General features: G+C 65.1%; 1 protein-coding gene across 2 annotated transcripts in view; it reads right to left on the reverse strand.

Moving 5' to 3' along the window:
* Positions 1 to 11833, reverse strand: part of LOC140406132 (uncharacterized) — a 430113-nt gene extending 418280 nt beyond the window's left edge. For both annotated transcript variants that reach the window (XM_072494284.1, XM_072494278.1), the window contains exon 1: positions 11533 to 11833. In XM_072494284.1, coding sequence (XP_072350385.1) covers positions 11533 to 11611 — 79 coding nt within the window. In that variant the 5' untranslated portion in view covers positions 11612 to 11833. The remainder of the gene's footprint in view (positions 1 to 11532) is intronic.
* Between the last annotated feature and the right edge of the window lie 334 nt (positions 11834 to 12167).

Below are 12167 nucleotides of genomic sequence, written 5' to 3' on the forward strand. Positions count from 1 at the left end.
AGGCAATTTATCGGTGGGACTTCGGCCCATCCGGGCCGGAGAATCGAGCGGGGGGGCCCGCTGACCGACGCGCCGCGATTCCCGCCCCCGCCGAATATCCGGTGCCGGAGACTTCGGCAACCGGCGGGGGCGGGATTCACGGCAGCCAACGGCCATTCTCCGACCCGCTGGGGGGTGGGAGAATGACGCCCCTTGTCTCGACAGTAATTGATTGTGCATCACATGTAAGTATCTTTCTTTCAATGCAGGGGCGGGGGCTGATTGGCAGTGCGGGGGGGGGGGGCGGGGGCTGATTGGCAGTGCGGGGGGGGGGGCGGGGGCTGATTGGCAGTGCTGGGGGCGGGGGGGGGGGCTGATTGGCAGTGCGGGGGGGGGGGCGGGGGCTGATTGGCAGTGCGGGGGGGGGGCGGGGGCTGATTGGCAGTGCGGGGGGGGGGGGGCTGATTGGCAGTGCGGGGGGGGGGGGGGCTGATTGGCAGTGCGGGGGGGGGGGCGGGGGCTGATTGGCAGTGCTGGGGGGGGGGCTGATTGGCAGTGCGGGGGGGGGGGGGCGGGGGCTGATTGCAGTTGCTGGGGGGGGGGGGGGCGGGGGGCTGATTGGCAGTGCGGGGGGGGGGGCGGGGGCTGATTGGCAGTGCGGGGGGGGGGCGGGGGCTGATTGGCAGTGCGGGGGGGGGGCGGGGGCTGATTGGCAGTGCGGGGGGGGGCGGGGGCTGATTGGCAGTGCGGGGGGGGGGGGCGGGGGGGGGCTGATTGGCAGTGCGGGGGGGGGGGCGGGGGGGGGCTGATTGGCAGTGCGGGGGGGGGGGCGGGGGCTGATTGGCAGTGCGGGGGGGGGGGGGGGTGGGTGGGGGGGCTGATTGGCAGTGCGGGGGGGGGGGGGCGGGGGGGGGCTGATTGGCAGTGCGGGGGGGGGGCGGGGGCTGATTGGCAGTGCGGGGGGGGGGGGGTGGGTGGGGGGGGGCTGATTGGCAGTGCGGGGGGGGGGGCGGGGCGGGGGGGGGGCGGGGGCGGGGGGGGGCGGGGGCTGATTGGCAGTGCGGGGGGGGCGGGGGCTGATTGGCAGTGCGGGGGGGGGGGGCGGGGCTGATTGGCAGTGCGGGGGGGGGGGCGGGGGCTGATTGGCAGTGCGGGGGGGGGGGCGGGGGCTGATTGGCAGTGCGGGGGGGGGGCGGGGGCTGATTGGCAGTGCGGGGGGGGGGGGGCGGGGGCTGATTGGCAGTGCGGGGGGGGGGGCGGGGGCTGATTGGCAGTGCGGGGGGGGGGGGCGGGGGCTGATTGGCAGTGCGGGGGGGGGGCGGGGGCTGATTGGCAGTGCGGGGGGGGGGCGGGGGCTGATTGGCAGTGCGGGGGGGGGGCGGGGGCTGATTGGCAGTGCGGGGGGGGGGGCTGATTGGCAGTGCGGGGGGGGGGCGGGGGCTGATTGGCAGTGCGGGGGGGGGGGGGGCTGATTGGCAGTGCGGGGGGGGGGGGGCTGATTGGCAGTGCGGGGGGGGGGGGCTGATTGGCAGTGCGGGGGGGGGGGGCGGGGGCTGATTGGCAGTGCGGGGGGGGGGGGCTGATTGGCAGTGCGGGGGGGGGGCGGGGGCTGATTGGCAGTGCGGGGGGGGGGGGGGCTGATTGGCAGTGCGGGGGGGGGCTGATTGGCAGTGCGGGGGGGGGGGCGGGGGCTGATTGGCAGTGCGGGGGGGGGGCGGGGGCTGATTGGCAGTGCGGGGGGGGGGGGCTGATTGGCAGTGCGGGGGGGGGCGGGGGCTGATTGGCAGTGCGGGGGGGGGGGCGGGGGCTGATTGGCAGTGCGGGGGGGGGCGGGGGCTGATTGGCAGTGCGGGGGGGGGGGCGGGGGCTGATTGGCAGTGCGGGGGGGGGGGGGCGGGGGCTGATTGGCAGTGCGGGGGGGGGGGGCTGATTGGCAGTGCGGGGGGGGGGGCGGGGGCTGATTGGCAGTGCGGGGGGGGGGGGGCTGATTGGCAGTGCGGGGGGGGGGGGGCTGATTGGCAGTGCGGGGGGGGGGGTGGGTGGGGGGGGGGTGGGGGGGGGGCGGGGGCTGATTGGCAGTGCGGGGGGGGGGGCGGGGGCTGATTGGCAGTGCGGGGGGGGGGGCTGATTGGCAGTGCGGGGGGGGGGCGGGGGCTGATTGGCAGTGCGGGGGGGGGGGGTGATTGGCAGTGCGGGGGGGGGGGGGGCTGATTGGCAGTGCGGGGGGGGGGGGCGGGGCTGATTGGCAGTGCGGGGGGGGGGGGGCTGATTGGCAGTGCGGGGGGGGGGGGCTGATTGGCAGTGCGGGGGGGGGGCTGATTGGCAGTGCGGGGGGGGGGGGCTGATTGGCAGTGCGGGGGGGGGGGGGCTGATTGGCAGTGCGGGGGGGGGGGTGATTGGCAGTGCGGGGGGGGGGGGGGCTGATTGGCAGTGCGGGGGGGGGGGGCGGGGGCTGATTGGCAGTGCGGGGGGGGGGGGGCTGATTGGCAGTGCGGGGGGGGGGGGGCTGATTGGCAGTGCGGGGGGGGGGGGCTGATTGGCAGTGCGGGGGGGGGCTGATTGGCAGTGCGGGGGGGGGGGGCTGATTGGCAGTGCGGGGGGGGGGTGGGTGGGGGGGGGGGCGGGGGCTGATTGGCAGTGCGGGGGGGGGGGGCTGATTGGCAGTGCGGGGGGGTGGGTGGGGGTGGGTGGGGGGGGGGTGGGTGGGGGTGGGTGGGGGGGGGGTGGGTGGGGGGGGGGGGGGCTGATTGGCAGTGCGGGGGGGGGGGCGGGGGCTGATTGGCAGTGCGGGGGGGGCGGGGGCTGATTGGCAGTGCGGGGGGGGTGGGTGGGGGTGGGGGTGGGTGGGGGGGGGTGGGTGGGGGGGGGGGTGGGTGGGGGGGGGTGGGTGGGGGGGGGGGCTGATTGGCAGTGCGGGGGGGGGGCGGGGGCTGATTGGCAGTGCGGGGGGGGCGGGGGCTGATTGGCAGTGCGGGGGGGGGGGTGGGTGGGGGGGGGGGTGGGTGGGGGGGGGGGTGGGTGGGGGTGGGTGGGGGGGGGGTGGGTGGGGGGGGGGGTGGGTGGGGGGGGGGGCGGGGGATGATTGGCAGTGCGGGGGGGTGGGTGGGGGTGGGTGGGGGGGGGGTGGGTGGGGGTGGGTGGGGGGGGGGGTGGGGGGGGGGGTGGGTGGGGGTGGGTGGGGGGGGGGGGTGGGTGGGGGGGGGGGGTGGGTGGGGGGGGGGGTGGGTGGGGGGGGGGGGGTGGGGGGGGGTGGGGGGGGGGCGGGGGCTGATTGGCAGTGCGGGGGGGGGGGGGCTGATTGGCAGTGCGGGGGGGGGGCTGATTGGCAGTGCGGGGGGGGGGGCTGATTGGCAGTGCGGGGGGGGGCTGATTGGCAGTGCGGGGGGGGGGGCTGATTGGCAGTGCGGGGGGGGGGGTGGGTGGGGGGGGGGCGGGGGGCTGATTGGCAGTGCGGGGGGGGGGGCTGATTGGCAGTGCGGGGGGGTGGGTGGGGGTGGGTGGGGGGGGTGGGTGGGGGTGGGTGGGGGGGGGGTGGGTGGGGGGGGGGGGGCTGATTGGCAGTGCGGGGGGGGGGGGCGGGGGCTGATTGGCAGTGCGGGGGGGGCGGGGGCTGATTGGCAGTGCGGGGGGGGGTGTGGGTGGGGGTGGGGGTGGGTGGGGGGGGGTGGGTGTGGGGTGGGTGGGTGGGGGGGGGTGGGTGGGGGGGGGGTGGGTGGGGGGGGGGGTGGGTGGGGGGGGGGGGCTGATTGGCAGTGCGGGGGGGGGGGGCGGGGGCTGATTGGCAGTGCGGGGGGGGCGGGGGCTGATTGGCAGTGCGGGGGGGGGGGGGGTGGGTGGGGGGGGGGTGGGTGGGGGGGGGGGTGGGTGGGGGTGGGGGGTGGGGGGGGGGGGCTGATTGGCAGTGCGGGGGGGGGGGCGGGGGCTGATTGGCAGTGCGGGGGGGGGCGGGGGCTGATTGGCAGTGCGGGGGGGGGGGGGGGTGGGTGGGGGGGGGTGGGTGGGGGGGGGTGGGTGGGGGGGGGGTGGGCGGGGGTGGGGGGTGGGGGGGGGGGGGCTGATTGGCAGTGCAGGGGGGGGGGGCGGGGGCTGATTGGCAGTGCGGGGGGGGCGGGGGCTGATTGGCAGTGCGGGGGGGGGGGGGTGGGTGGGGGGGGGTGGGTGGGGGGGGGGTGGGTGGGGGTGGGTGGGGGGGGGGGTGGGTGGGGGGGGGGGGGTGGGTGGGGGGGGGGTGGGTGGGGGGGGGGTGGGTGGGGGGGGGTGGGTGGGGGGGGGGGTGGGTGGGGGGGGGGTGGGTGGGGGGGGGTGGGTGGGGGGGGGTGGGGGGGGGGGTGGGGGGGGGGGGTGGGGGTGGGTGGGGGGGGGGTGGGTGGGGGGGGGGGGGGTGGGTGGGGGGGGGGGGTGGGTGGGGGGGGGGGTGGGTGGGGGGGGGGTGGGTGGGGGGGGGTGGGTGGGGGGGGGGTGGGTGGGGGGGGGGGTGGGTGGGGGGGGGTGGGTGGGGGGGGGGTGGGGGGGGGGGTGGGGGGGGGGGGTGGGGGTGGGTGGGGGGGGGGGTGGGTGGGGGGGGGGGGTGGGTGGGGGGGGGTGGGTGGGGGGGGGGGGGGTGGGGGGGGGGGGTGGGGGGGGGGTGGGGGGGGGGGGCAGGACTTTGCCTTCGGGCTGCCCACTTGAAATTGGGGCCCAATAACAGGATTCCCTCGGGAGACCCTCACATTTGCATGGCAAGGGATGGGAATTACTTCCTGATTTGCACACCCAGGAGGAATGTAAATGAGGAACAATTGTACTCCGCCGGGAGAGCTCAGGGCAGGATAATCCGTTCCCCGACACCGAGATCGGAATCAGCGATTGGGCGGAGAATCCATTCCGACGCCCAAATGGGGGCCGGCGCCTGTTTGCCGCCAGTCAGCCACGCTCTGCCCCCTCGGATGCGGCGTATTCGCGTCACGCACCGCATGCCATTGCCACGGCGTTTGCACATCATCAAAGGCCCTCCAGAGATGCTCCGCCTCCGGTGGGCTGAATTCCTGACCGCGCGGTTGACGCGTGGACTGAGCAGTCAGGAACCCGGCGTGGCGGCTGCGGACTGTGTCCAGCGCTGCCGCACTCAGCCGGATTCCGCGCCACTGGCCAGGGGGGGCTTCTGCAGGACTGGGGTGGGTGGACAGGGGGTGGCCAGGGGGGCAGTTCTCGGCAAGTCGAGTCCACGCACGGCCAGCGCCATGGTTTACGGCGCGACTGCTGCAGGTTATCACCGTACGCATGCACGGCCATGGGCCCGGCTATTCTCCGGCCGTTTTTGGCGCGGGAACCAGGAGCTTCACCCGCCGCCGCTGCCAGCCCCTCACTGGTCCTGGAATCATTGCGAGTTTGGCGCCAATTATGGTGTCATAAAGCGCCCGTGAATTCTCCGTTTCAGCCGGAATCCAGCCCGTAGTCTCCCAATTAGAGAATCTTGCCCTGACTCTTCCAAACTTGGTGCCAGGGATGAGAGGCGTCAGGAGTCGCAGAAGAGTCACCGTGGTTCAGGGACACCAGAGAGAATTTTCCGCGCCGGTGACACTATTTATGCATGGAATTTTGCCGATGACGTGGCTCCGGGGAGCGGCACTGGACCAGACCAGCGCGGTCTTCTATAAGATCCAGGGAAAGACCCTTAGAAGCGTGTGGACCATTTGACCAGGCGTGAAGTGGCCTGTGGGTCGTTCCACCGGCAGTTGTACCGCTGTCTCCACAGCATGAGCGACCCCTTGGGGTGAGGGCCCAGCCACCCGGGTGGTCCCGTCCGGCACACTGAGAGTGCTACGACCCGGGTTCCGACGTGGATGCGGGGGTATCCATGCCGGAGGATGACAGTGTGTCCGACACCGAGACCTGCACTGGGAGTGAGAGGCTGCATGACAGAATATAGAAATAGATTCATCTGTGCTTAAGGCAGCTTCCTCCTGAGTTATTATAGAGCGATGTATAAATTATCAGAGTTTCCATCACAGTGAGCGTGACACTCAACTAACACTTCCTTTCTGAACTCCCTAACTGCCTGTGAGCTGCTCCCAGTGTAATCATCGTCTGTAACACGAACAAGTTCAATAACCTGGCCTCGGTGTCAATGAATTCTTTGTTACATCGAACAAACCTGCTTTGTTTATTCCCTGCTGTGTGTATGAGCTATTTATATTTTGTTCCCCGCCCATTTGCCCATTCACACTTCTCCAAGAGACGCTGTGGCAGTCGGCTCCCAGTAATAATCATAATCTTTATTGTCACAAGTAGGCTTACATTAACGCTGCGATGAAGTTACTGTGAAAAGCCCCTAGTCGCCACATTCCGGCGCCTGTTCGGGTCACAGAGGGAGAATTCAGAATGTCCAATTCACCCAACAAGCATGGGCTGGATTCTCCGGTCTCCGACGGTGAAATCCCGTTTGGTGATCGGCCAGAGAATCCCTGTTTGCCCCGAAATCGGGGGCGGAGCAGCTTTTGCGATACTCCGCCCCCTCAAAAATGGGGTTCTCGAGGAGTAAGCCGCACGCTGTCGTGACGGCCTCAGGGCGTCGCCTGAGGCCCTCCCCCGATATTGCGCCCCGATGGGCCGACTTATCCTTTTTGTGAACCCGGCGTGGCGGGGGCCGAGTCCAGCGCTGCCACAGTCGGGGGGGAGCCATCCGCGGACAGGGGGGGGCGTTGGCGGGGGCTGGGGGCACTGGTGGGGGGTGGTCCAGGGGTGGCGAGGGGGGTTACTGGGGGACAGTACGTGGCAGGCTGGGTCCGCGTGCAGCCGCCGCCATGCGCATGCGCGGCCACGAACCCGCAATTCTCCGGCCCTATCCGCAAGTAAACCGTGGCGGCGAGCCCCTCACCAGACAGAGGATCGGTGCAGCCTTTACACAATTTATCCTGGCATTAAACGCCACTGTTCCCACGCCGGTGTCAGCACTTAGTCTGCCAATCAGAGAGTCCAGCCCCATGTCTTCCGGGACTTGTGGGAGGAAACCGGAGCACCCGGAGGAAACCCACGCAGACACGGGGAGGACGTGCAGACTCCGCACAGACAGTGACCCAAGCCGGGAATCGAACCTGGGACCCTGGCGCTGTGAAGCAACTGTGCTAACCACTCAGCTACCGTGCCGTCCAGTGCTACCGTCTGACTGCCCATCAAATGGTTGTGGGTAAGGTGTGCGGGAGACACTCGCCCGTCTGTACGGGGAGAATCTCAGCTGTTTCCTCTGTCACAACACCGGTGAGGGCCCACGTTAGCCAATCAGAGAACAGGGGCTCTCACCCCCATATTCCTCCTGCCCCACCCCCTAGCCACCACCCTCCCTATATCCCACTGCGTGCCTGCAGGCTGTTTGACCTTTGAGTTACAATAGCTGAACATTGGTGTTCTCGCTGATAGTCACACAGAGTCAGGCACACACTCACAGACACCCACAGACAGAGCCACACTCACACAGACACACACAGACACACACAGACACACACAGACACACACAGACACACACACACACACACACACACACAGACATGCTCAGACAGGCACAGGCAAACACACAAACATGCACTCAGACATGGACAACACACACACAGCAGCTCAAGGCACTTCACCTGAGCGTCCAATCAAAATTCAAATGCTAAACCGTAGAAAGAGATACTGGGCGGGATTCTCCGATCACCGACACCGGAATCGCAGGTGGTGATCAGCCGGAGAATCCCCGTGTACACCGGAATCGCGGGTAGTGATCAGCCGGAGAATCCCCGTATACACCGGAATCGCGGGTGGGGCTCAGCCGGAGAATCCCCGTGTACACCGGAATCGCGGGTGGGGCTCAGCCGGAGAATCCCCGTGTACACCGGGATCGCGGGTGGTGATCGGCCGGAGAATCCCCGTGTACACCGGGATCGCGGGTGGTGATCGGCCGGAGAATCCCCGTGTACACCGGAATCGCGGGTGGTGATCGGCCGGAGAATCCCCGTGTACACCGGGATCGCGGGTGGTGATCGGCCGGAGAATCCCCGTGTACACCGGAATCGCGGGTGGTGATCGGCCGGAGAATCCCCGTGTACACCGGGATCGCGGGTGGTGATCGGCCGGAGAATCCCCGTGTACACCGGAATCGCGGGTGGGGCTCAGCCGGAGAATCCCCGTGTACACCGGGATCGCGGGTGGTGATCGGCCGGAGAATCCCCGTGTACACCGGGATCGCGGGTGGTGATCGGCCGGAGAATCCCCGTGTACACCGGAATCGCGGGTGGTGATCGGCCGGAGAATCCCCGTGTACACCGGGATCGCGGGTGGTGATCGGCCGGAGAATCCCCGTGTACACCGGAATCGCGGGTGGTGATCGGCCGGAGAATCCCCGTGTACACCGGGATCGCTGGTGGTGATCGGCCGGAGAATCCCCGTGTACACCGGGAGTACGCCGCACGCTGTTGGGACGGCCTCAGGACACGAGGTCCTCCCCCGATGCTCCGATGGGCCGAGTCCCCGACGGCGGGGGGCGCGCGTCCTCACAACGTTCGGGGACCTCGCGTGGAGGCTGCGGACTGTGTCCAGCGCCGCCACAGTCCGGGGGGGGGGGGGAGCCGTTCTGCGGGCGGGGGGACTGGGGGCACTGGTGGGGGGTGGTCCGGGGGGGTGGCGAGGCTGGCTGCAGGGGGGCAGTTTTTGGCAGGCCGAGTCCATGCGCAGCCGGCGCAATGTTGCACGGGGTGCCGTGCGCGGTCATTCTCCGGCCGTATCCGCAGGTAAAGCCGAGACACTGTTCAGCTGCTAGCCCCCCACCGGACAGAGCATCGGTGTGGGGGCACCGCCGGCTTTCCGCGGTAACACCAGACGGATACTACGGACATGGCTGCAGGATCGGAGAATCCAGCCCGTTACGTAAACACAGCCAAAGCTTAGTCAATGTGGTAAACTTTAAGGGATAAAAAGAGAAAACGATGAAAATACTCTGGAGATTACAGAGATAGGAAGGTGTGAGTTCCGGTGTGAACACATGGATTTTAAAATTGAAGCATTGCTAGGCCGGTAGTCAATGGGACCTGGTGCTTTAGGAAATAGGCTTTGGGTGAGCTGAATTTTAAGGAGTTTGGTGGAGAGGAGACTAATCTGGTGAGTTACCATAAACGCAGACGCACTACATTAATTAATGACTATATTTGAAACTGGCCTTGGTCATTCCTGAGGTAATGAAAGCAGTTATAGAAATGTGACCAGATCTTTCGTTCGTTCCCACATTCCAAGGAATTCTAGACAACAATTTGAAGCCGGACCCTGGCACATTATTTTCCTTCCTAATTCAGGAGCGTGTAAAAACAATGATAGCATCATTCTTGCTGCCTGTGACTGGGATGAGTTCAGTACACACAGGCCCAGGACGGAGCTTGGGCCTTCCAGCTCGGTGTGGCGTGTCCAACACGTGGACATTTCCTTCCAGCATTGTAAGCGATTGTGCAAACACACAAGAATTAGAGCAGCGGATGCCACTTGGCCCCTCGCACTTGCTCAGCCACGCAACAAGATTATAACTGATCAGATTGTGGTCTTAACCCCATTTTACTGCCTTGTGCCCTTGACGCTCTTGTCGATGAAAAATATACCAAACTCAACCTTTGGGTATACCCAGTGACCCGACCTGGCAGTGCCACAGAATCCCGACAGTGCAGAAGCAGGCCATACTGCCCATCAAGTCTGCACTCACCCTCTGAAAGAGCACCTGTAGCCACCTGGGCTGGCCAGCTCCCGACGTAAAATGGAGAACAGCAAAGGCTGCAGGGAAATTCGGCCGACACAGGCAGAAACCAGCAGGTGCAGGTTTACTGTGTATTAAACTCTGCAAAAGCCCAGACAGCATCGATACCAGCAGCCATCTGCATAATAACGTAGCAACCATCTACATACTGATAAGCGATCCCCGGGAACAATCGCAACATTTGGGACAAACAAAGCCAAGCCAGACTCCCCGGCGCCAGCAGGAGCCAACACAAAAGAGGTTAACGGACACCTCAAGACCGCCCATCGATCAGGGAACCGCTCCAGTATTGGAGAAATCAAACCAAGCGATTGGAACGAAGTCCAATCACCTGGAACCAGGTACAGGGTCCGCCCCGAAAGGCGGGAAGCCCCTGGGGACTATAAAGTTAAGCCCCCAAGTTCAAATCGTTCATCTTGACCGGGTCACTCAGCAACGTGAACCAACCTTGACAGTGACCGGTTCAGCCGGCGCCGATATCCAGTAAGTCTTAAGTCAACGCTCGCTACGAGATAGGCGCTCCTAGCTACCAGTCCGTACCAACTTCGAATCCCGCAGGCTCAGAACCCGAACGAAAGGCCATTTGTTCCCCTGACCTGGTGGGCCAGTTCCAAGTTAAGTATTGGCCTGTTAGTTGTAGACGTAGCTTAGACGTAGAATTTGTGCATGAGTAGTGATTACTGTGTATAATAAATGTGCTTTGATTTGAATCTTACAACATTTGGGACAAACAAAGCCAAGCCAGACTCCCCGGCGCCAGCAGGAGCCAACACAAAAGAGGCTAACGGACACCTCAAGACCGCCCATCGATCAGAGTTATTGATCATTACTTGAACTTGAACCTCGTGGCGGTATCATAAAGATACCTGGCGACTCGAGAGCAAAGGTTATAAAACAGAGCCAATTGAACCAACCAAAAGTTAGCAACACACCACACCCATGCACAATCCATCACCCCATCCCTGCAACCCCACCTAACCCTTGGACACTAAGGGCAATTTAGCACGGCCAGTCCACCTAACCTGCAGGTCTTTGGACTGTGGGAGGAAACCGGAGCACCCGGAGGAAACTCCATGGTTTGTTTCCTCCTCACGAGCTCCTTACTTGGGCAGAGCATATTTAGATATTCCTTTCATCTCGAAACAGCAATTTTCATGAAATAGAAAATAAAACAAGCAGCTCCAAACCAAATGAGGCAAAACGTTTGATCATCAAGTGCCAATGAATGGGCTGACAGCAAATGGAGAGTTTATATTATCGCACCTTTAGTGTTTTCTAATCAGAGGGACAATGAAGAGGGGGGGGGTTAGTAGGAGGCTCATTCGCCATCATCTGCTTCCTGTTAGGGCCCCCGTCCTCCAGCCCCCTCGCTCAGTTAATTTTGGCACCAGCACAATTTGCCGTCAATCACCAGATTCACCACAGCAAATGTGAAAGCTTCCTTCACAATCGGAAAATCCGACACATGAAGGGGGGATGGGTTAGCCCTCTTTCTCCCCACCTCCCTCACTCCCCCTGCCTCACTCATTGCATCTCCTCTCGCCACCCTCCTCCCCTCGCATCCCGCCCCCCCCCCCCCCCCCACCCCACCACCACCACCACCACCACCCCACTCTCCTCCACACTCCATGGCAAATGTATCATTAAAATAGGACGGCGGTCCCTCTGAGAGTGAATGGCTGCGATTGCTCAGTATATTTACAGACGGTTACATTTGGTCAGACAGGTGCCAGGCGAGCGGCTAATACACTAACACCTGAGCCCAAGTTCTGCCTCCCCTCCCGTCTCCCTGAGTCTCTTACCTTGCAACACGCCCTTCACGTTATCGATGTCCACCCCTTCCTCCGCCTCCGCTGCCCCTGCATCGCCTGCAGGCAACATTCCTCCTGTTCCCCGGCCCAGGGGAGGGCACAACCTGACGTGAGAAAACTTTATCAATGGCGCCGAAAGAGTGGACTGAAATAACAGGTCTATTTTTTTAAAAACAGGCTTGCTTTGGAATCCCACTCCTGCTCCGTGACAGCAGTGAAACTTTGGGCACCCAGCTCCTGCTCCACCCCAGGACTCTGCCGACTTGAAAGAAAACGCACCCAACACCAGCCCTGACGAAGCTGGCTCCACCCGAACAAAATATCTGAATTGATTTTTTGGGGGTTTGGCAGTATTGTGTCTGTAAATGATCGACTCACTTGGCCCCAATCCAGAGCCAACTTCATTTACATATTCTTACACGAGACAAACTTTCACACTGTGTCAGTGAAAGACGCACAACCTGGACATTCTCTTCCCCGGGATTGTTTGACAAAACACAACTGGAACACCTCCAGTCCTCCCTCTCTCTCTCTCTCTTTACCTCTCTATTCTGTGTTAGAAACTGGCAATTGCTCGACAAGATCCGCCTGAGTTCTATTCAGTTCATCCAGACACTCACTGGTTG

This window comes from Scyliorhinus torazame, chromosome 2, assembly GCF_047496885.1.
Source record: "Scyliorhinus torazame isolate Kashiwa2021f chromosome 2, sScyTor2.1, whole genome shotgun sequence".
Taxonomy (NCBI): Eukaryota; Metazoa; Chordata; class Chondrichthyes; order Carcharhiniformes; family Scyliorhinidae; genus Scyliorhinus; species Scyliorhinus torazame.